The sequence below is a fragment of the Ranitomeya variabilis genome, chromosome 5, assembly GCF_051348905.1.
Source record: "Ranitomeya variabilis isolate aRanVar5 chromosome 5, aRanVar5.hap1, whole genome shotgun sequence".
In the NCBI taxonomy this organism is placed as follows: domain Eukaryota; kingdom Metazoa; phylum Chordata; class Amphibia; order Anura; family Dendrobatidae; genus Ranitomeya; species Ranitomeya variabilis.
This window is the reverse complement of record NC_135236.1, coordinates 321,908,605-321,925,006: the sequence shown is the minus strand read 5'-3', so window position 1 is coordinate 321,925,006 and position 16,402 is coordinate 321,908,605. Positions and strand designations below refer to the sequence as shown.

Below are 16,402 nucleotides of genomic sequence, written 5' to 3'. Positions count from 1 at the left end.
TAATTCTGGGGTTTCAATTTTTTTTCTCACTACGCTGTTTAGAAATCAGGTTAATGCTTTTTTATATTGATGGATTGGGCGATTCTGAACATGGCGATACCAAATATTTGTAGGTTTGATTTTTTTTTTTATTGATTTATTTTGAATGGGGCGAAAGGGGGGTGATTTCAACTTTTATTTTTTTTTATTTTTTTCACATTTTTTTTTACTTTTGCCATGCTTCAATAGCCTCCATGGGAGGCTAGAAGCTGGCACAACTCAATCACCTCTGCTACATAGCAGCGATCATCAGAACGCTGCTATGCAGCAGAAATGCAGGTGTGCTATGAGCGCTGACCACAGGGTGGCGCTCAAAGCTACCGGGGATCAGTAGCCATAGAGGTCTCAAGGACCTCTATGGTTACTATACAGAAGCATCGCTGAGCCCTGATCATGTGATAGGGGTCAGCGATGCGCTCATTTCCGGCCGCCCGGCCAGCGTTTGACAGCAGCATTTAAAGGGAACCTGTCACCCTGTTGTTTCAGTATGAGATAAAAATACCATTAAATAGGGCCTGATCTGTGCTGGACAATAGTGCATTTTGTGTACCCTGATTCCCCACCTATGCTGCCAAAATACCTTATCAAAGTCGCCGTTTTCACCTGTTAATCAAGGTGGTCCGGTCAAATGGTGGTGAAATCGCTTCTTCTCCCCCAGATCTTGCTTATCCTTCCATTGGTGGTGTAGTGGTTTGCGCATGCCCAAGTGCGGAATGCACTGCACAGCTGAAGAAAAAGAGCACGATCTGCGCCATTCACCGCTTTATCGCTGGTGGCGGCCATCTTCCTGAGGCCGCGCGTGTGCAGATGGAGCGCTCTGGTGTCCGGGTCTTCAGGAAAATGGCCGCAGGATGCCACGCGAGCGCAGATGGAGATTGTGGCGGCCATTTTCCTGAAGCCAAGATGCGAACTCGGCTTCAGGAAAATGGCCGCCGCGATCTCCATCTGCACACACGCGGCATCCCGTGGCCATTTTCCTGAAGCCCCAGACAGCAGAACGCTCCATCTGCGCATGCATGGCCTCAGGAAGATTGCCGACGCCAGCGATAAAGCGGTGAATGGCGCAGATCACGTTCTTTTTCTTCAGCTGCGCAGTGCATTCCGCTGTTGGGCATGCGCAAACCACTACGCCACCAATGGAAAGATAAGCAAGATCTGGGGGAGAAGAAGCGATTTCACCACGCCCATTTGACCGGAACACCTTGATTGACAGGCGAAAACGGCGACTTTGGTAAGGTATTTTGGCAGCATAGGTGGGGAATCAGGGTACACAAAATACACTATTGTCCAGCACAGATCAGGCCCTATTTAATGGTATTTTTATCTCATATTGAAAAAAGGGGTGACAGGTTTCCTTTAATTAGTTAATAGCAGCGGGTGAATCGCGATTTCACCCGCCGCTATTGCGGGCACATGTCAGCTGTTCAAAACAGATGACATGTCCCGGCTTTGATGCGGGCTCACCGTCGGAGCCCGCATCAGTGCGGGGGTTCTGACCTCGGACGTATTATCCTGACCGAGGTCAGAAGGGGGTTAAAATGCTGATTTTATGATTACGGTGATTACTTTTCCTATGCATTGTGTTTGTTAGAAATCAGTGTTAAAAGGAATGTGTCAGCAGGTTTTTAACCACCTTATTTGAGAAAAGCATATTGTAGAGGCAGAGACACGAATTCCAGCGATGTGTAACTTACTGGGCTGCTTATTGTACTTTTGTTGACATCAATGTTTTATCATTACTACATGACTAGTAAACCTGTTGCCAGGTTGCCAAGCATATTCAAGAGCTCTGTATAACCCGACCATCACCAATTGGCAGCTTTTTGTGTACACTATATACATAGACAGAAAGCTGCCAATCAGTGGTGTGGGTGAGGTTAGACAGAGCTCAGCATTTAGAGAACTGATTGATCTGAGGCAGATAAAACAGTGACTTTATGAAAATGACAGCAAGTAGCCCAGTAAGTGATACATTGCTTGAATCAGGGTATGCTGGTCTTAGCTGGGGTAGCAAAAACTTTGTGACTTATTCCCTTTAAATAATGAATGCAATGCTGCAATTAGTTAGTAGGGTAAATGCTGATGTCAAATTTGTCCGTCAGCTTCCTCAAAGTCAAAACAGCCTTTCCATCTGCAGTATCTTCCAATAGGAGGAGGCTAATGGACAGGTTTGGACACATGATCCCCATCAGCTGTCATTTTGAGAACATGAGAGATGTGCACTTTGTGATAAAGGCTTACTAGCAATACAGCTATAGTACCAAATATCACTTAATTATGTCCCTGCCACATATGATAAAGTAAAGTAAACAACCCCTTTAACATTTAGTATTTTCAAAATTAAAACCGGAACAAAGATTTTCACTTGCTATACATATTACAGTACATATATAAATACAGCTCTGGCACAAATGAAGAGACCACCACATCAAAACCCTGTCATTGGAGGCCAATCTCCAGACCTGAACCCCAGTGAAAACCTCTGGAATGTAATCAAGAGGATGATGAATAGTCACAAGCCATCAAACAAAGAAATGCTTACAGGTCCTTCTCAAAAAATTAGCATATAGTGTTAAATTTCATTATTTACCATAATGTAATGATTACAATTAAACTTTCATATATTATAGATTCATTATCCACCAACTGAAATTTGTCAGGTCTTTTATTGTTTTAATACTGATGATTTTGGCCTACAACTCCTGATAACCCAAAAAACCTGTCTCAATAAATTAGCATATCAAGAAAAGGTTCTCTAAACGACCTATTACCCTAATCTTCTGAATCAACTAATTAACTCTAAACACATGCAAAAGATACCTGAGGCTTTTAAAAACTCCCTGCCTGGTTCATTACTCAAAACCCCCATCATGGGTAAGACTAGCGACCTGACAGATGTCAAGAAGGCCATCATTGACACCCTCAAGCAAGAGGGTAAGACCCAGAAAGAAATTTCTCAACAAATAGGCTGTTCCCAGAGTGCTGTATCAAGGCACCTCAATGGTAAGTCTGTTGGAAGGAAACAATGTGGCAGAAAACGCTGTACAACGAGAAGAGGTGACCGGACCCTGAGGAAGATTGTGGAGAAAGACCGATTCCAGGCCTTAGGGAACCTGAGGAAGCAGTGGACTGAGTCTGGTGTGGAAACATCCAGAGCCACCGTGCACAGGCGTGTGCAGGAAATGGGCTACAGGTGCCGCATTCCCCAGGTAAAGCCACTTTTGAACCATAAACAGCGGCAGAAGCGCCTGACCTGGGCTACAGAGAAGCAGCACTGGACTGTTGCTAAGTGGTCCCAAGTACTTTTTTCTGATGAAAGCAAATTTTGCATGTCATTCGGAAATCAAGGTGCCAGAGTCTGGAGGAAGACTGGGGAGAAGGAAATGCCAAAATGCCTGAAGTCCAGTGTCAAGTACCCACAGTCAGTGGTGTGGGGTGCCATGTCAGCTACTGGTGTTGGTCCACTGTGTTTCATCAAGGGCAGGGTCAATGCAGCTAGCTATCAGGAGATTTTGGAGCACTTCATGCTTCCTGGCACCTGCTCACAGTGCCAAAACCACTGGTAAATGGTTTACTGACCATGGTATTACTGTGCTCAATTGGCCTGCCAACTCTCCTGACCTGAACCCCATAGAGAATCTGTGGGATATTGTGAAGAGAAAGTTGAGAGACGCAAGACCCAACACTCTGGATGAGCTTAAGGCCGCTATTGAAGCATCCTGGGCCTCCATAACATCTCAGCAGTGTCACAGGCTGATTGCCTCCATGCCACGCCGCATTGAAGCAGTCATTTCTGCCAAAGGATTCCCGACCAAGTATTGAGTGCATAACTGAACATTATTATTTGATGGTTTTTTTGTTTGTTATTAAAAAACACTTTTATTTGATTGGACGGGTGAAATATGCTAATTTATTGAGACAGGTTTTTTGGGTTATCAGGAGTTGTATGCCAAAATCATCAGTATTAAAACAATAAAAGACCTGACAAATTTCAGTTGGTGGATAATGAATCTATAATATATGAAAGTTTAATTGTAATCATTACATTATGGTAAATAATGAAATTTAACACTATATGCTAATTTTTTGAGAAGGACCTGTATATTTTTGCACCAGAACCAGTGTGAAAGACTGGGGGAAAGCATGCCAAGACGCGTGAAAGCTGCGATTAAAAATCATGGTTATTCCACAAAATATTGATTTCTGAACTCTTCCTGAGTTATAACATTAGTATTGTTGTTTCTAAGTGATTATGAACTTGTTTTCTTTGCATTATTTGAGGTCTGAAAGCACTGTTTTGTTTTGTTTTATTTTGACCATTTATCCTTTTCAGAAAAAAACCCCAAATTTATTGCTTGGAAATTCGGAGATGTAGTCAGAAGTTTATAGAATAAAGGAACAATTTACATTTTACTCAAAAATATACCTAAAAAGAGAAAAATCAGACAAACTGAACATTTTGCAGTGGTCTCTTAATTTTTGCCAGAGCTGTATATTTTATATTCCTTTTTTATAGAAACATATTACCTACTGAAAGAGGTGGCTACTTTTTAGTAAAATTAGTCAAATGCTGTAAACAAATGTGTTCTTTCATATAAACCACTAATCTCATCCCTCACACCAGGTCTTCAGTGCCTGTACAGATGGAAGCAGCATAATCTGCCATATCTGCACAGCTAGGGAATGTGCTTGGCTTCTTTATTGGGAAGAAATCACACTTATAAATCATAAGATCATTACCATCCAAACCTTTGGCTAAAGAGAGCATTGGGCTGAATATCTGAGGTGAGGAACGAGAGTATTTGGAGTATTTGCAACAAAACCTAGACAGTAGAAAGACTTTCGAAAGGCGGCAATTGATACACTTAATTAAAATAAAAATGTGAACATGCTTTTATATACTTTTTTTTGTTTCACATTTGACCACCAGTTAGTCCCTTTATTTAATGCTAGTTTAGTTTTGTGTGTACACTTTTCAATCAATAATATTTGCCATGCCATGCTGACCTTGAGGAAGGCAATCATTTCCTCATATGTGTGATTACGTTTCTGATGACATGTGTATATCAGAGAAGCAGTGCTGATATTTGGATGGATTAATTAACATTAAAAAGATGCCACAGCCTACAGGTTGAATAGTTGGTGCCCATGGTCATTAACAGTATAAAATAGTGAAGTTGCGTAGGTTTCACTACAGAATAAAAATATGGAGGTTTCCAATTTTCAGAAAAGTGGAACTGATACACTATAAAAGTACCTAAAATAAAAAAAACACAGCAGATATTAACCATTCCAAGATCCAGTAATGGCTCTCGGCTGCTGCTACAGTCTCAAGAGTTTTGACTGCATTGATGATGTCACGTTGACAGCACGCATCACTGTTATAGCCAGTCATGGAGGTTAGCAGCTCGTCTCATCGACCTCAACACAGCTGCTGAGCTCAGTGATTAGCTACAGTGTGATACATGCTGTTGACAAGACATCACCACTGTAGCCAAAACTCTGAGACCAGAGCAGCAATGGGAAGTTGTCACTGGCCTCTGGGAGGATAAGAATCTACGGCATTTGTTATTTTAGGGGTTTTAAAAGATTTGGCATAGCGAGCAAAATACACTCTCTTCTATGCCTTTTGAACTCCAAACTAATAAGATTTGCTTTACAAGCACTCAGGAAATCAGTCCAGCACAGCCTTACATGGGGTACTCAGGATTTCTTCTTTATTAGCACATGTAAACTACCCAAGTAGCGTCACAAAGGAAAAGTTCCCACAGAAATATGTGGGCAATAGGCACTTTGGTGGGCGGGGAGGTTTCTCATTTCTAATCATGCCCCTAGAGTTATTTGATCACCATGACACAGAAGGTATAAGACAAGATGGATACTACAGACACAAAAATGGAGTCTGCTCTCTAATAGAGTCAATTTTTCTGATACGGACAGTCTCTCAAATAAGAGTTTTGACTGTAAAACTGCTTACTGCAATCTTTGGTTAGAATTTATTGGAACATTTTTTGCTCTCTATCTGGAAGCAAAGCATATCAAATACAATTGGCCACTGAAGAGGTTTTGAGGCCTGGTACCATCGCACACATAACCAGCTAGCAGAAAAGAGCTTCCACGATATTTTAGCAAATATTTTTATCAGATTTGTATTTTTGAAGTAGGTTAACTGGTACTTATTCACACACAATGCGTCTGGGTGGTGTCTTTGGAGAGGAAGCACTCCCATGTAGTTCCAAGGTGGAGCTGAGGACAGTGTGTGGTGTCTGCAGGTTGAAACCTGCAGAGAAAGAGCTCTGTTGCACTTTGCTTGTGTTTTTTTTTTTCATTAAGCCAGGAAGGCTCTGGTTTTGTTTCCCGAAGCCTGCATTGGTCTATGCGGACTTTAATAAACCAGCAGGTGTTTTACCACCAAAGTGTTCCTGTGGCTACCTGAGTAAGCAGCTAAGTGTGTCAACCCCTCACTCTATCTATCTATCTATCTATCTATCTATCTAAACACGAATGTCTAGTATACGGATTGTGGTTTGCTATTCTACTAGGCAATAACATTACTGTATGGTCATGAAGTGAGAGAAGAGGAGAAATTTATAGAAGAATCACTTCACGCTCAATGACATGTTCCCTGCTGTGTTACTGTCCAGAATTACACTGACCTCTTGGATGCCAACAACCAAAGCAGCCTGAGGCACTGACCACTAATCCAACAGGCTGCAGTCCTAGACAAGAAACTTCTTGTAACTTCATTCTGTGTAGCGGAATCCAACTCCATGATAGTAATGACTGGAAGCTTATTGTGACAAAAATACGATGTGTGTAGATTTATGTGTACAATTAATGCAATTCCCTTATTTTCAAGCCCATGTACAATACCTTTTGATAATCTTTGATGTTAGCCAAGTTAAATGAAAATATGTGATCCTTAGCCCCAACGAATAGTCTTCCCCGCTCTTCATCTAATACGAATGTACTGTAACTTGAGCTGTTAGCCAATCCATTGAATGTGATTAAATTGTTGGAGTCCAGCATTTCTAAAATAAGAAAAGCAGATTAAAAAATAAAAGTTAGTATTGATACGATAAAAAAAGCTTTTATTATAGTCTGTACTTTGATAAAGTGTAGATAACAACTGGTCAAGCATTGGAAGCCTTTAGATCATCCTATATAAGGATTTCTTAACATGTGTGTAACCTTTTGTGTACATTTGCTGACCAGTTGCTACAAAGGTCACCTAGAGCATGGTCTTGCAAGGGTCACTATGCCCCATCTGACCATGTCACAAATGCTTGTAGGGGTATGCTTACCCATATATAGGCATTTAGTGTACAAGAAAAAGGCATTTGTTACAAAATAGTACAGACAGTACTTTAACCTTAAATTCGAAGAAACAGCTAAACCTAGTCATGCACATTAGACCTCTTCAAAAATATGTATACTTGACTGACCATACCTGTTTAGTTCAACAGAGAAAGGGAAATATGCTGCTACCAATCACTATGGCCCAATTACAGGTTATTAACTCAACTGTTTTTGTTGAGGCTATCTCGATCTGCCAAAATAATTACAAAAAGTATGGTGGGTAGCATAGTGGCTCAGTGGATAGCACTGTAGCCTTGTAGCGCTGGGCTCCTGGTTCCAAATCCCACCAAGGCCAAAATCCAAGGAGTTTGTAATTTCTCAATGGGGACAGTGAATTTAATAATGTCTGTAAAGCACTCTGGTATTTAATGGCACTAAATAAGGGAGAAAAATAAATACATTAAAATATATGTGAATTTTGAGCACATTTTTTAGTATCTTCTGTTTTAGGACTGGCAAATAAAAAAATGAAGACAAAAAAAATTGCAATGATAGAATTTGAGCATTTAATGAACTCGGTGCCCACAATTTAAGATGCCTTTTTACATTGGCAATATTTCAAAGATGATCCTCATTCCTATTTCATTTCTACATAAAAAATATTTATACAGAGCTTGTCATGATACATACAGATAAGTTGGTTTCCCTAAAGCAAAAAGAAAACAATTTTATTAGTTGAAAGGTAAAAGTGCAAATTTATGACAAAATGGTTTCTTTCATCAATAATTCTATTGTGCGTTATCTTTTCTATGTCTATCATCGATGAATTGTAGTTTCAAAGATAAATGTCACCTTAGTCAAGCAGTTTGATTTTGTTCATTTAAATCTAAAATAACTTATTTCCATATCAAAAGCAATTTCTGTGTATCTGCGCTGGCCCGGCTGTCTTGAAGGACAATAAGACATTTTGTGCATTTTTGGTTCTGCCAAATATGTCATAATCAGGACTGAGCTAGCGAGAACTAGGATACAGTCAATTTTCCTCATTTTATCAAGGCCAATTTGTAGTAATAGGGTTTTATTTCTTGTAAAGCGAGGAATTTGAATTAATTTCTAAAATTACAAAATTATGCTCCAATTAGGAAATACATTAGGGAATAAGTGACATTTGCATTCTGTAAGACCTGCAGATCTTGATGAGGAAATGGACAACATTGCAGTATCAAGCGTGTAACGGAAGAAAATTGATCTCCTGATACAATATATATGAATTGACTTAGACAGTTCTTTGTTCTAATATTGTCCTGCATTCTGACCCTTTTCATGACCTTGGATTTCATGCCACCTTATCTGCACATGTCACAAAGTGTTTCTGCCTTGTCATCACATATGTTTTACTTTCATCAATGTACTATAAGCTCTACAGAGAACAAGAATACTTCTCTAATGCTGCATAGCTTCAACATGTACACAGCTAGTTTTGATGTATGAAAAGAGTTATAAAAATACTTGGAAGACGTAAAGATCGCCAGGGGGGTGATATGTAATAGTGATCTTATGTTATATTACCTTGTATGGATGAGAAACCAATTGTGTCTTCCAGTAGTAGGATTCTTTTACAATTATTTCTGTGCATATTATTTCAGTTTCTAATTGATATTCCCATTTCATTTACTTTCAATCAATAAGGCACTGTGCCCACGATGAGTTTTAGGTGAGGTTTTTTTTTTTACAAAAACACGTTTTACAATTCCAGCAAAGTGGGATCTATCAAATAATGTGAGCAAAAACTGTAAAGCGCTGTGGAATTTGTGATAATGTGTGGAAAAACTATAAAGCGCTGCATAATATGTTGGCCGAATATAAATAAAGAGATTATTATTATCTACTGGCTAACATGGTGAGAAGATTTAGATCTTTCCTGTAGCAAAGTGGATGTGATTTATAGTAATTTCATGCCCACTGTGCTTTTTTTCTTTATTCAGCATAAACTGACCGGCGGTTCGTGTTTCAACATGTCAATTTCTCTTGCGGATGCACTGAGTTTTCTGTGCGGATTTAACCATAAACTTGCATTATAAGTGAAAGATTGTTAGGTAAAAAACATAGATGCATTTTTAATGTGTTTCTGCAGCGGATATGCATAAAAAAACATACATGCATAATCCACACATAACTATCAATAAATTTTTGCCAAAGGAAAATACCAGGAAGTATCATAAACAAAGCATTTTGATTTAAACATGACATATCAATAAGAGTCAAAAACTCAATAAAAACATGTGTAAAATGGAGCCCTCAAAAATGCAATGAAAAACGCAAGTAACCAAAGTTGCTTAATAGGTGCATAAAATCTGCAACATCAAAACTCACCAAAAGCTCATCGTGGGAGCGTAGCCTGTCTACCAAGTTTCAGAATCTCAACATACACTTTTGTGATTTTGTTGTCCAAATGTCACCATAATGTTCTCAGCATTCAGACGTTTCCCAAGTCAATCTCACTGCATTTGGGGTATTGTTTTCAAGCCAAAAGGAACAAACATTTTATTATGCAAGAAATATCCTTCCTCTGGCATGGTGTTGTGTCTAGAATGTGCTGTACACAGGAATGTTATCTTCTTTTTACACGTTCATTAATAGCCTACATACCATTTGTTTACTCTCCCTATTTCTGAGAATATTACAGTATCACACATGCTTAAGACAATGACTACAAGGCAATTTGTCAGGCGACAAGGGTCTGTAAGAAAATATATAGCAATACAACGCTGACTACATCTAATGAGCTTTGATTAATAAGACTTTTAAACCATCAGCCCTAAACAATTCCCAATTGCTAGGAAATGCCTACAATACTAGCTTTGAGGCAAAATTACAAAATATTCATTAGAGGAAACACATTTTCCCAATCTCCTCTATAAACATACATGTTGGATTTGGCTATGCATGCATGTAGTGTAAATACAGAGCAGGCCATTGGTGTCAGACCAAAACTTCTGGTGTTGTTGGCATATAAGGGTAGAAATATGAGTGATAAAAACTCATTGCTATGTATATTTCATTAGTTTAAGAAAAGACACAGGTCCATTAAGTCCATCCTTTAATTCAACCATTAATCCAGAAAAAAAATCCCAATGCAATAACTGGTAATTACCCATAAAAGGAGAATAAAATATATACAAATTAATTATCCCTTAACAATACAGTATTATCTATAAATATGAGACAAACTGCACCTCTTATTAATTCAAGTACTATACGCTAAGAAAGGGAGTTACAGCAGCCAGAAAAAGAATTGATTTTATACAAAAAGCATTTTTCTTTGTTAGCGACTACCGATATTCTTGGTCTTTAACAAACTTCCATGTGTATCTATGACTGCTGTCAACTCCATAGAGAAATGGAAAATTGTTTCAATCATGGAATTAACATTGCGCGAGAAAACCATAATCATCTTAGCAAACTTTCTGCTATATGTCCGTTAAGTGTGACGATTATGAATAATACTGATACATTGATTTGCTTGTTACATTCATGCAAAAGTTTAAAAAGTCTAATGAAAAGCTCCCTAGTTTCATGGGGTGCTTCTGTTTAAGTTACAAGATTTTGAGTTATAAAATTGTAACATGCCGTTAACTACTTTAAAGCTTTGGAAAACGAGCTGAGGTCAACAATATTTCATTGTACCCAGTAGAGTCATAAACTGCTTTTATAGGAGATCTTCATTATTTTCCCTGGGTAAAAGTTGCTTGAGTGGCCATTTGTTTTCTATTAGTAGTCCCTTTCCATGGAGTCTAGTAGCAAAAAAAAACCACCCTAATAAGAATTGGAAATGCAGCATGAAACAATAATATATTCTTTATGTTCTGTCATTATTTAAAACCCTAATTAGACTTTAGACATAATAAAAGATTAAAGCACAATATATATTTTCAATATCGAGAACGGAAGCAGTTTCCAACACATTGACACAAAACAGCCAGTCATGGCAGAGAGCGGGTGGAAAATAACTTCTGCACAATGATGCTCAGTAGCATTTGAACTGTTAATTATTATGAAGTGTTAGTGCTGTGAAATTTAACAGTAAAAAAAGAGCATATGTGTAAGAATGTTTGTTGCTAAATGCAAAATTACATCCAATGATGTGGTCTGACGCATACTTCCCATTATTCCTGGGTATCACTGCATTTTAAGTGTCTTCAAGCCCAGGAAATAGTAGTCACAAGAACTTTTCGTAAAATTTCTAAATTTTACTTTTCTAATGAAAATAACAGCAACACTCCTGATTAGTGCTGATCGAGCACCAAAATGTTCAAGCGCTCAGTACTCAAATCGAGAACGTTGGATGCTCGGACCTGCTTGACTCCAGTAGTGAGCATAATGGAAGTGAATGGCAAACGTAAGCATTTTTCTGTAAGAAGAAAAAGTTCTCTCCTTCTATGCGCCCAGCTCCGATAATTCACTTAGGGGGACCAGAGCAATCGAGCACCACGCAATACTTGGTACTGCTGGCTACTATATTGAGCACACTGATGCTTCATCAAGTGTCGAGCAGTTCCTGGCACACTCGCCAATCATTACTCCTGATCTAATGGATGGATACATAGAAATATAGAAAAGCAAAGGGCTTGAAAAAGGCTCACTTGCTCTGGATCCAAAATGTTGCCACCTGTTCCCATGGGGCAATAAAGACAAGTTTTTTGCCAGGAATTTGCTATCAGGTGCTGAACACTTTTCTTGCTTTGATAGAAAAAAAATGGAACAGCACCAAAAAAAAAAAGAAAAAAAGGGTGAAAAACATCTCAAACAATTATCCAGTTGCAAATAAATAAAAAAAAAATAGGCAGCGGTCCAATTTGGCAAAGAAAAATAGACCTTTAATATTCCATGTGGCGAAGCGACATTTCAGTTTGGTTTGAAAATGGTTCTGTTTAACCTGAACATCGCCACGCCACGCGGGCTATTAAAAGGTCTATTATTTTCTTTTGCAAAATTGAAGTGCCGCCTATTTTTTTATCTATTTGCAACTAGATAGATAGATGTATAGATAGATATATAGAGATAGATAGATAGATAGATAGATAGATAGATAGATATGGGATAGATAGATAGATAGATAGATGCCAAGAATCTAATGGATCTAGGAATATAAACATGATGTTCAACCATTTGGCATAAATGGAAATAAGTGGCTGACAGACCTTTTTAACTTTTACATAATACAAGGAAAACAATAGGATGGGACAAATTACATATAAACCATCTGATCAGCATTTTTCCTCATGGGATATTCTGTCAAAATTCTCATTTTGATAGGTAACAGAGTCCTGCAATTATTACTTTAAACCCCAAACTGAGATTAAACTTCTGTTTCTAGTATTGATCAAGGTCCTCACATATGCAAAGTTTTAAAAACACAGCTACTTTTTTCATGTAGTTTTTGCTGTGGGTAAAAGATAAAACGTCTCAGTTTTATAATCTTTTATTACACGATATCACATTTTAAATAACGATGAATAAAATAAATTTTGCATGGTAGGTATATTATATTTACTGTATTATGTTTATTACTGACTTGTTTAGTAATAATTATATATTAAAGGGGCTGTCCAGGCTTGGGACAAAAGTTTACAGTCACTTGTGTTCTGCAGTCATGTGACAGCGTTCCCTGCCACAATTCTCCAGTATTCCAAGTCAATATATACTAGACTGTAAAACTAATTTATACTAAAAAAATGCAAGAAAAATATCTTTTGCTTATTTCTATTGTAGGCGACATACTAGTAAGTGCCTGATCTAGCAATATAAGGAATAGCATTGTCTGCTTTGTAGCCTGTAGAATAATTTCCTATTCTATCAGCACCTAATAAAATTCCCATGCAAAAGACAATAAAGTACAGTATACAGTATGTGTCTTTCGGTGCCCCTACTAATTAACTAGCATACTGATAAGAGAAGGTAGACAATATATCAAACACAACAGCTAGGCTTTCATTTTCTGTCCTTCCTTTCTTTTTCATCTCTGTAGCACATTAATTACAACACAGCTGGTTTTTAGGGCGTAATTCCAGTTTCCTTTCAATAGGATGCAAGGCAGAGACCTTCTGACGTCTTACTTTAAGACACACATCTATCAGAAAGCCACCAACTCCCTTCCCTTGGTGAAGGCTGTGATAAATAGGATTTACTCCACCCTCTGGGAACATTTGCATGTTTGTTTTAGCCGCAAACCTCATCTGGGACTAACTCTTAGACTAATCGGGTCTTTATCATTTTCAGATAACATCTGACTTAATGTGCCAAAGATCCACTTCAGACGCTTTAATGGTTTAGTACTATTTCTGGTACAGGACATTCAGAGTTGTTCAGGAAATATTAAACTTTAAGTTTTATTGTATGTGCATGTTTTCTGATTAACATCTCTTGATACATTCAGAGTCAATATATTCCAGGGAACAGTAAAAACAAAAAAGTAAGAAAATAGCAAGGAATACAATTCAGTTCCATTTATAATACTAGATATCTATAACCAGGCAATACAAAAAGGAAGTTTTCATATGGAATAACAATCAAAATGTATTGATGCAATGTTTGTGTTGGAAAAGCAAGCAAAAAAACTGGCAGTGCCTTTGGAAAATGAAGAACAAAAAACATTATTGTATCTATGTTTTATTAATCAAATTTCAATCTACAACCTAGAAAACTATGATAATTTTAACAGGACACTTCCAGCTTTATTTTATGGCATATGGCTAGGATATTCATTATGATGGGTGATGCATTTTCCAGCCCAATGGGTGGCAGGAAGCTTTAAAGCTGAGGGAAAAGCTTGTAGTGCTTTTCTGAATTTTCATTGGCACCTTTAGCTACTTTTTTAGGTTAAAAAATATTGTATTCAAATATTAGGTTGCAGATATACTTGAAAGCTCTGTGTACAGTTGTATGAAAAAGTGCTGATTGCCTATTCTTTTACATATTTGTCACACTTAAATGTTTCAGATCACCATTTTTAAATATTAGACAAAGATAACACAAGCAAACACTAAACACAGTTTTTAAATGAAGGTCTTATTATTAAGGGAAAAAAATAGAAACCTACAGGGTCCTGTGTGAAAAAGTGATTGCCCCGTAAACCTAATAACTGGTTGGGCCACCCTTAGCAGCATCAACTGCAATTATACATTTGAAATAATATGCATTGAGTCTTTTACAATGAAGGCAAACAAGAAAAGTAGCATGCAATTATCAGGGATCACCAAGAACATTAATCAAAATAGTTGTATTAGAAAAATATCACAACACTGCACTACAAAAAGTTAAAACCAATTAAAACTGCATAATGTGGACAAAGTTTAACATAGACCCACAATAAGGTCATGCCCTGCCAGTCCCTAAGAAAACAGTATTTCCCAAAAGTTAAACAGCAGTGTTTCTTATATTAAACAATTGCAAGGATATTAATGAAAATAGCACATATGCAGTATGTTCAAATAACACAAAGTAATGCTGTCAGAATAAGAAGACTAAATCTTTGGAGGGAATACTGCACAGAGATGAAAAATCAGAAAATAAGTAACTAGCGCCAATACACCACATGACCATAAGGATAAAGATGCAGGGACTTTCTCCTTTGGGTCAGGCAAAGCTTCTGCCAAAAGACAATAGAAGCATCCCCTAGACACAGGGGTCAGAGGATTTCATACAACCTGAACCTGAGTATAAAGGAGATCCCGCAAGGAACTGTGCATACATGGAGCATAGGCGCAATGTGAAGTGGAGGAGAAGGAGGAGGCAGGGGCACAGAGATGCCCAACGCGTGTCGCCGGAAAAGCCTGGCTTCGTCAGGTGCAGTAGTAACAGGGTGTGAAGGTTTGTCTTAAATACCTGATCGATAAAAAGTGGCCGTGAAACAGCTGGATGTTTGTCAGCATTCAGTATCGCAGGGCAATCTCGTCAGCAAGCGGTGATACCGGAAGAGGAAATGATGGCAAATGTGCCCATCAGAGATGTGTACCAAAATGGCCGTTGGCGCGTGCGCAGTGGCCAAAAAGTAAAACTTAGTCTTAGAGATAGTTAGAACCCCACAGGCCCCAATGTGCATGCGCAAAATGGCTCATATACAGTGCCTGAGGTAAAAAAGGGGATCCTGATGGCAGAAACAAAAGAAAAGAAAAAATTCTCACCACCACAGTCTATACCATCATCAGTACTGATGGTGGCTAGGAAAATAAGGAAACCTATACACGGGCACAAAAGTTGTAGAGGAAGATGGAAAGAAAACAGGATGTAGTATGTACAATATATGGTACCAATGTGATATCGTTAAAAACCATGGTTTGAGCGGATAGAAACAAGTTCATCCGCTATACTAATGTAGCAATGTAAAATGAAGAAGTGAATACAATAAATCAGTAAATACAACAAATCAAATAAAGAGGAGAAGAAAGGAAATAAAAATGCCCTATAAAAAAGAATAAAACTAGAAAAATCTATATGCTCGAAGATGCTTTAATAAATCATCCGCAGATAATAGATTTGAGCCCACCAAAGTTGTGCAGTAGCTGTTCAGCTGTAACAAGAATTACATATATATGTACAGATGAGGAACAGGGCATTATGTAAACCATTCGTGGTAGATCAGGGAAAAAAAACAAATAGCAGTTAAAAAGACTGCAAGTAGCTACATAAGAAATAATCCAGTGGTCAGATGAAACAGGGTGTCAGGTCTCCAGTGGGAGATCTCCAGAAAACCATATACTCCAAATGGCTGAAGAGGAAGACTTTTCTGAAGGGCAGATGTGGCAAAATCATTAGCCACTTATAAGCATTTTTCAAAGACCTTGTGCTCGAATCTACAAAAAAGGGGAACAAATGTCAAGAAAAGGGGCTCACAGCACTGCTACTCCTTAAAGAAGTACAGGTGGTTCAAATTAAAGCTGTTTAAAAAAAACCCGTTAACAGGAGCTCCTCATTAAGGCCATGAGGGGCAAGACTATTGAAATCATGGATCCATTTAGATTCACTTCTGAGGAGTTTTCTGACTACATCACCCCCTCTGATATTC

The 16,402-nt window shown here is 38.1% G+C and overlaps 1 protein-coding gene across 1 annotated transcript in view; it reads right to left on the bottom strand.

Moving 5' to 3' along the window:
• The window catches only part of SEMA3A (semaphorin 3A), a 353,944-nt gene that overhangs the window by 250,658 nt on the left and 86,884 nt on the right, over nt 1–16,402 (bottom strand). The window contains exon 2 of the mRNA XM_077264656.1: nt 6,913–7,070. Coding sequence (XP_077120771.1) covers nt 6,913–7,070 — 158 coding nt within the window. The remainder of the gene's footprint in view (nt 1–6,912; nt 7,071–16,402) is intronic.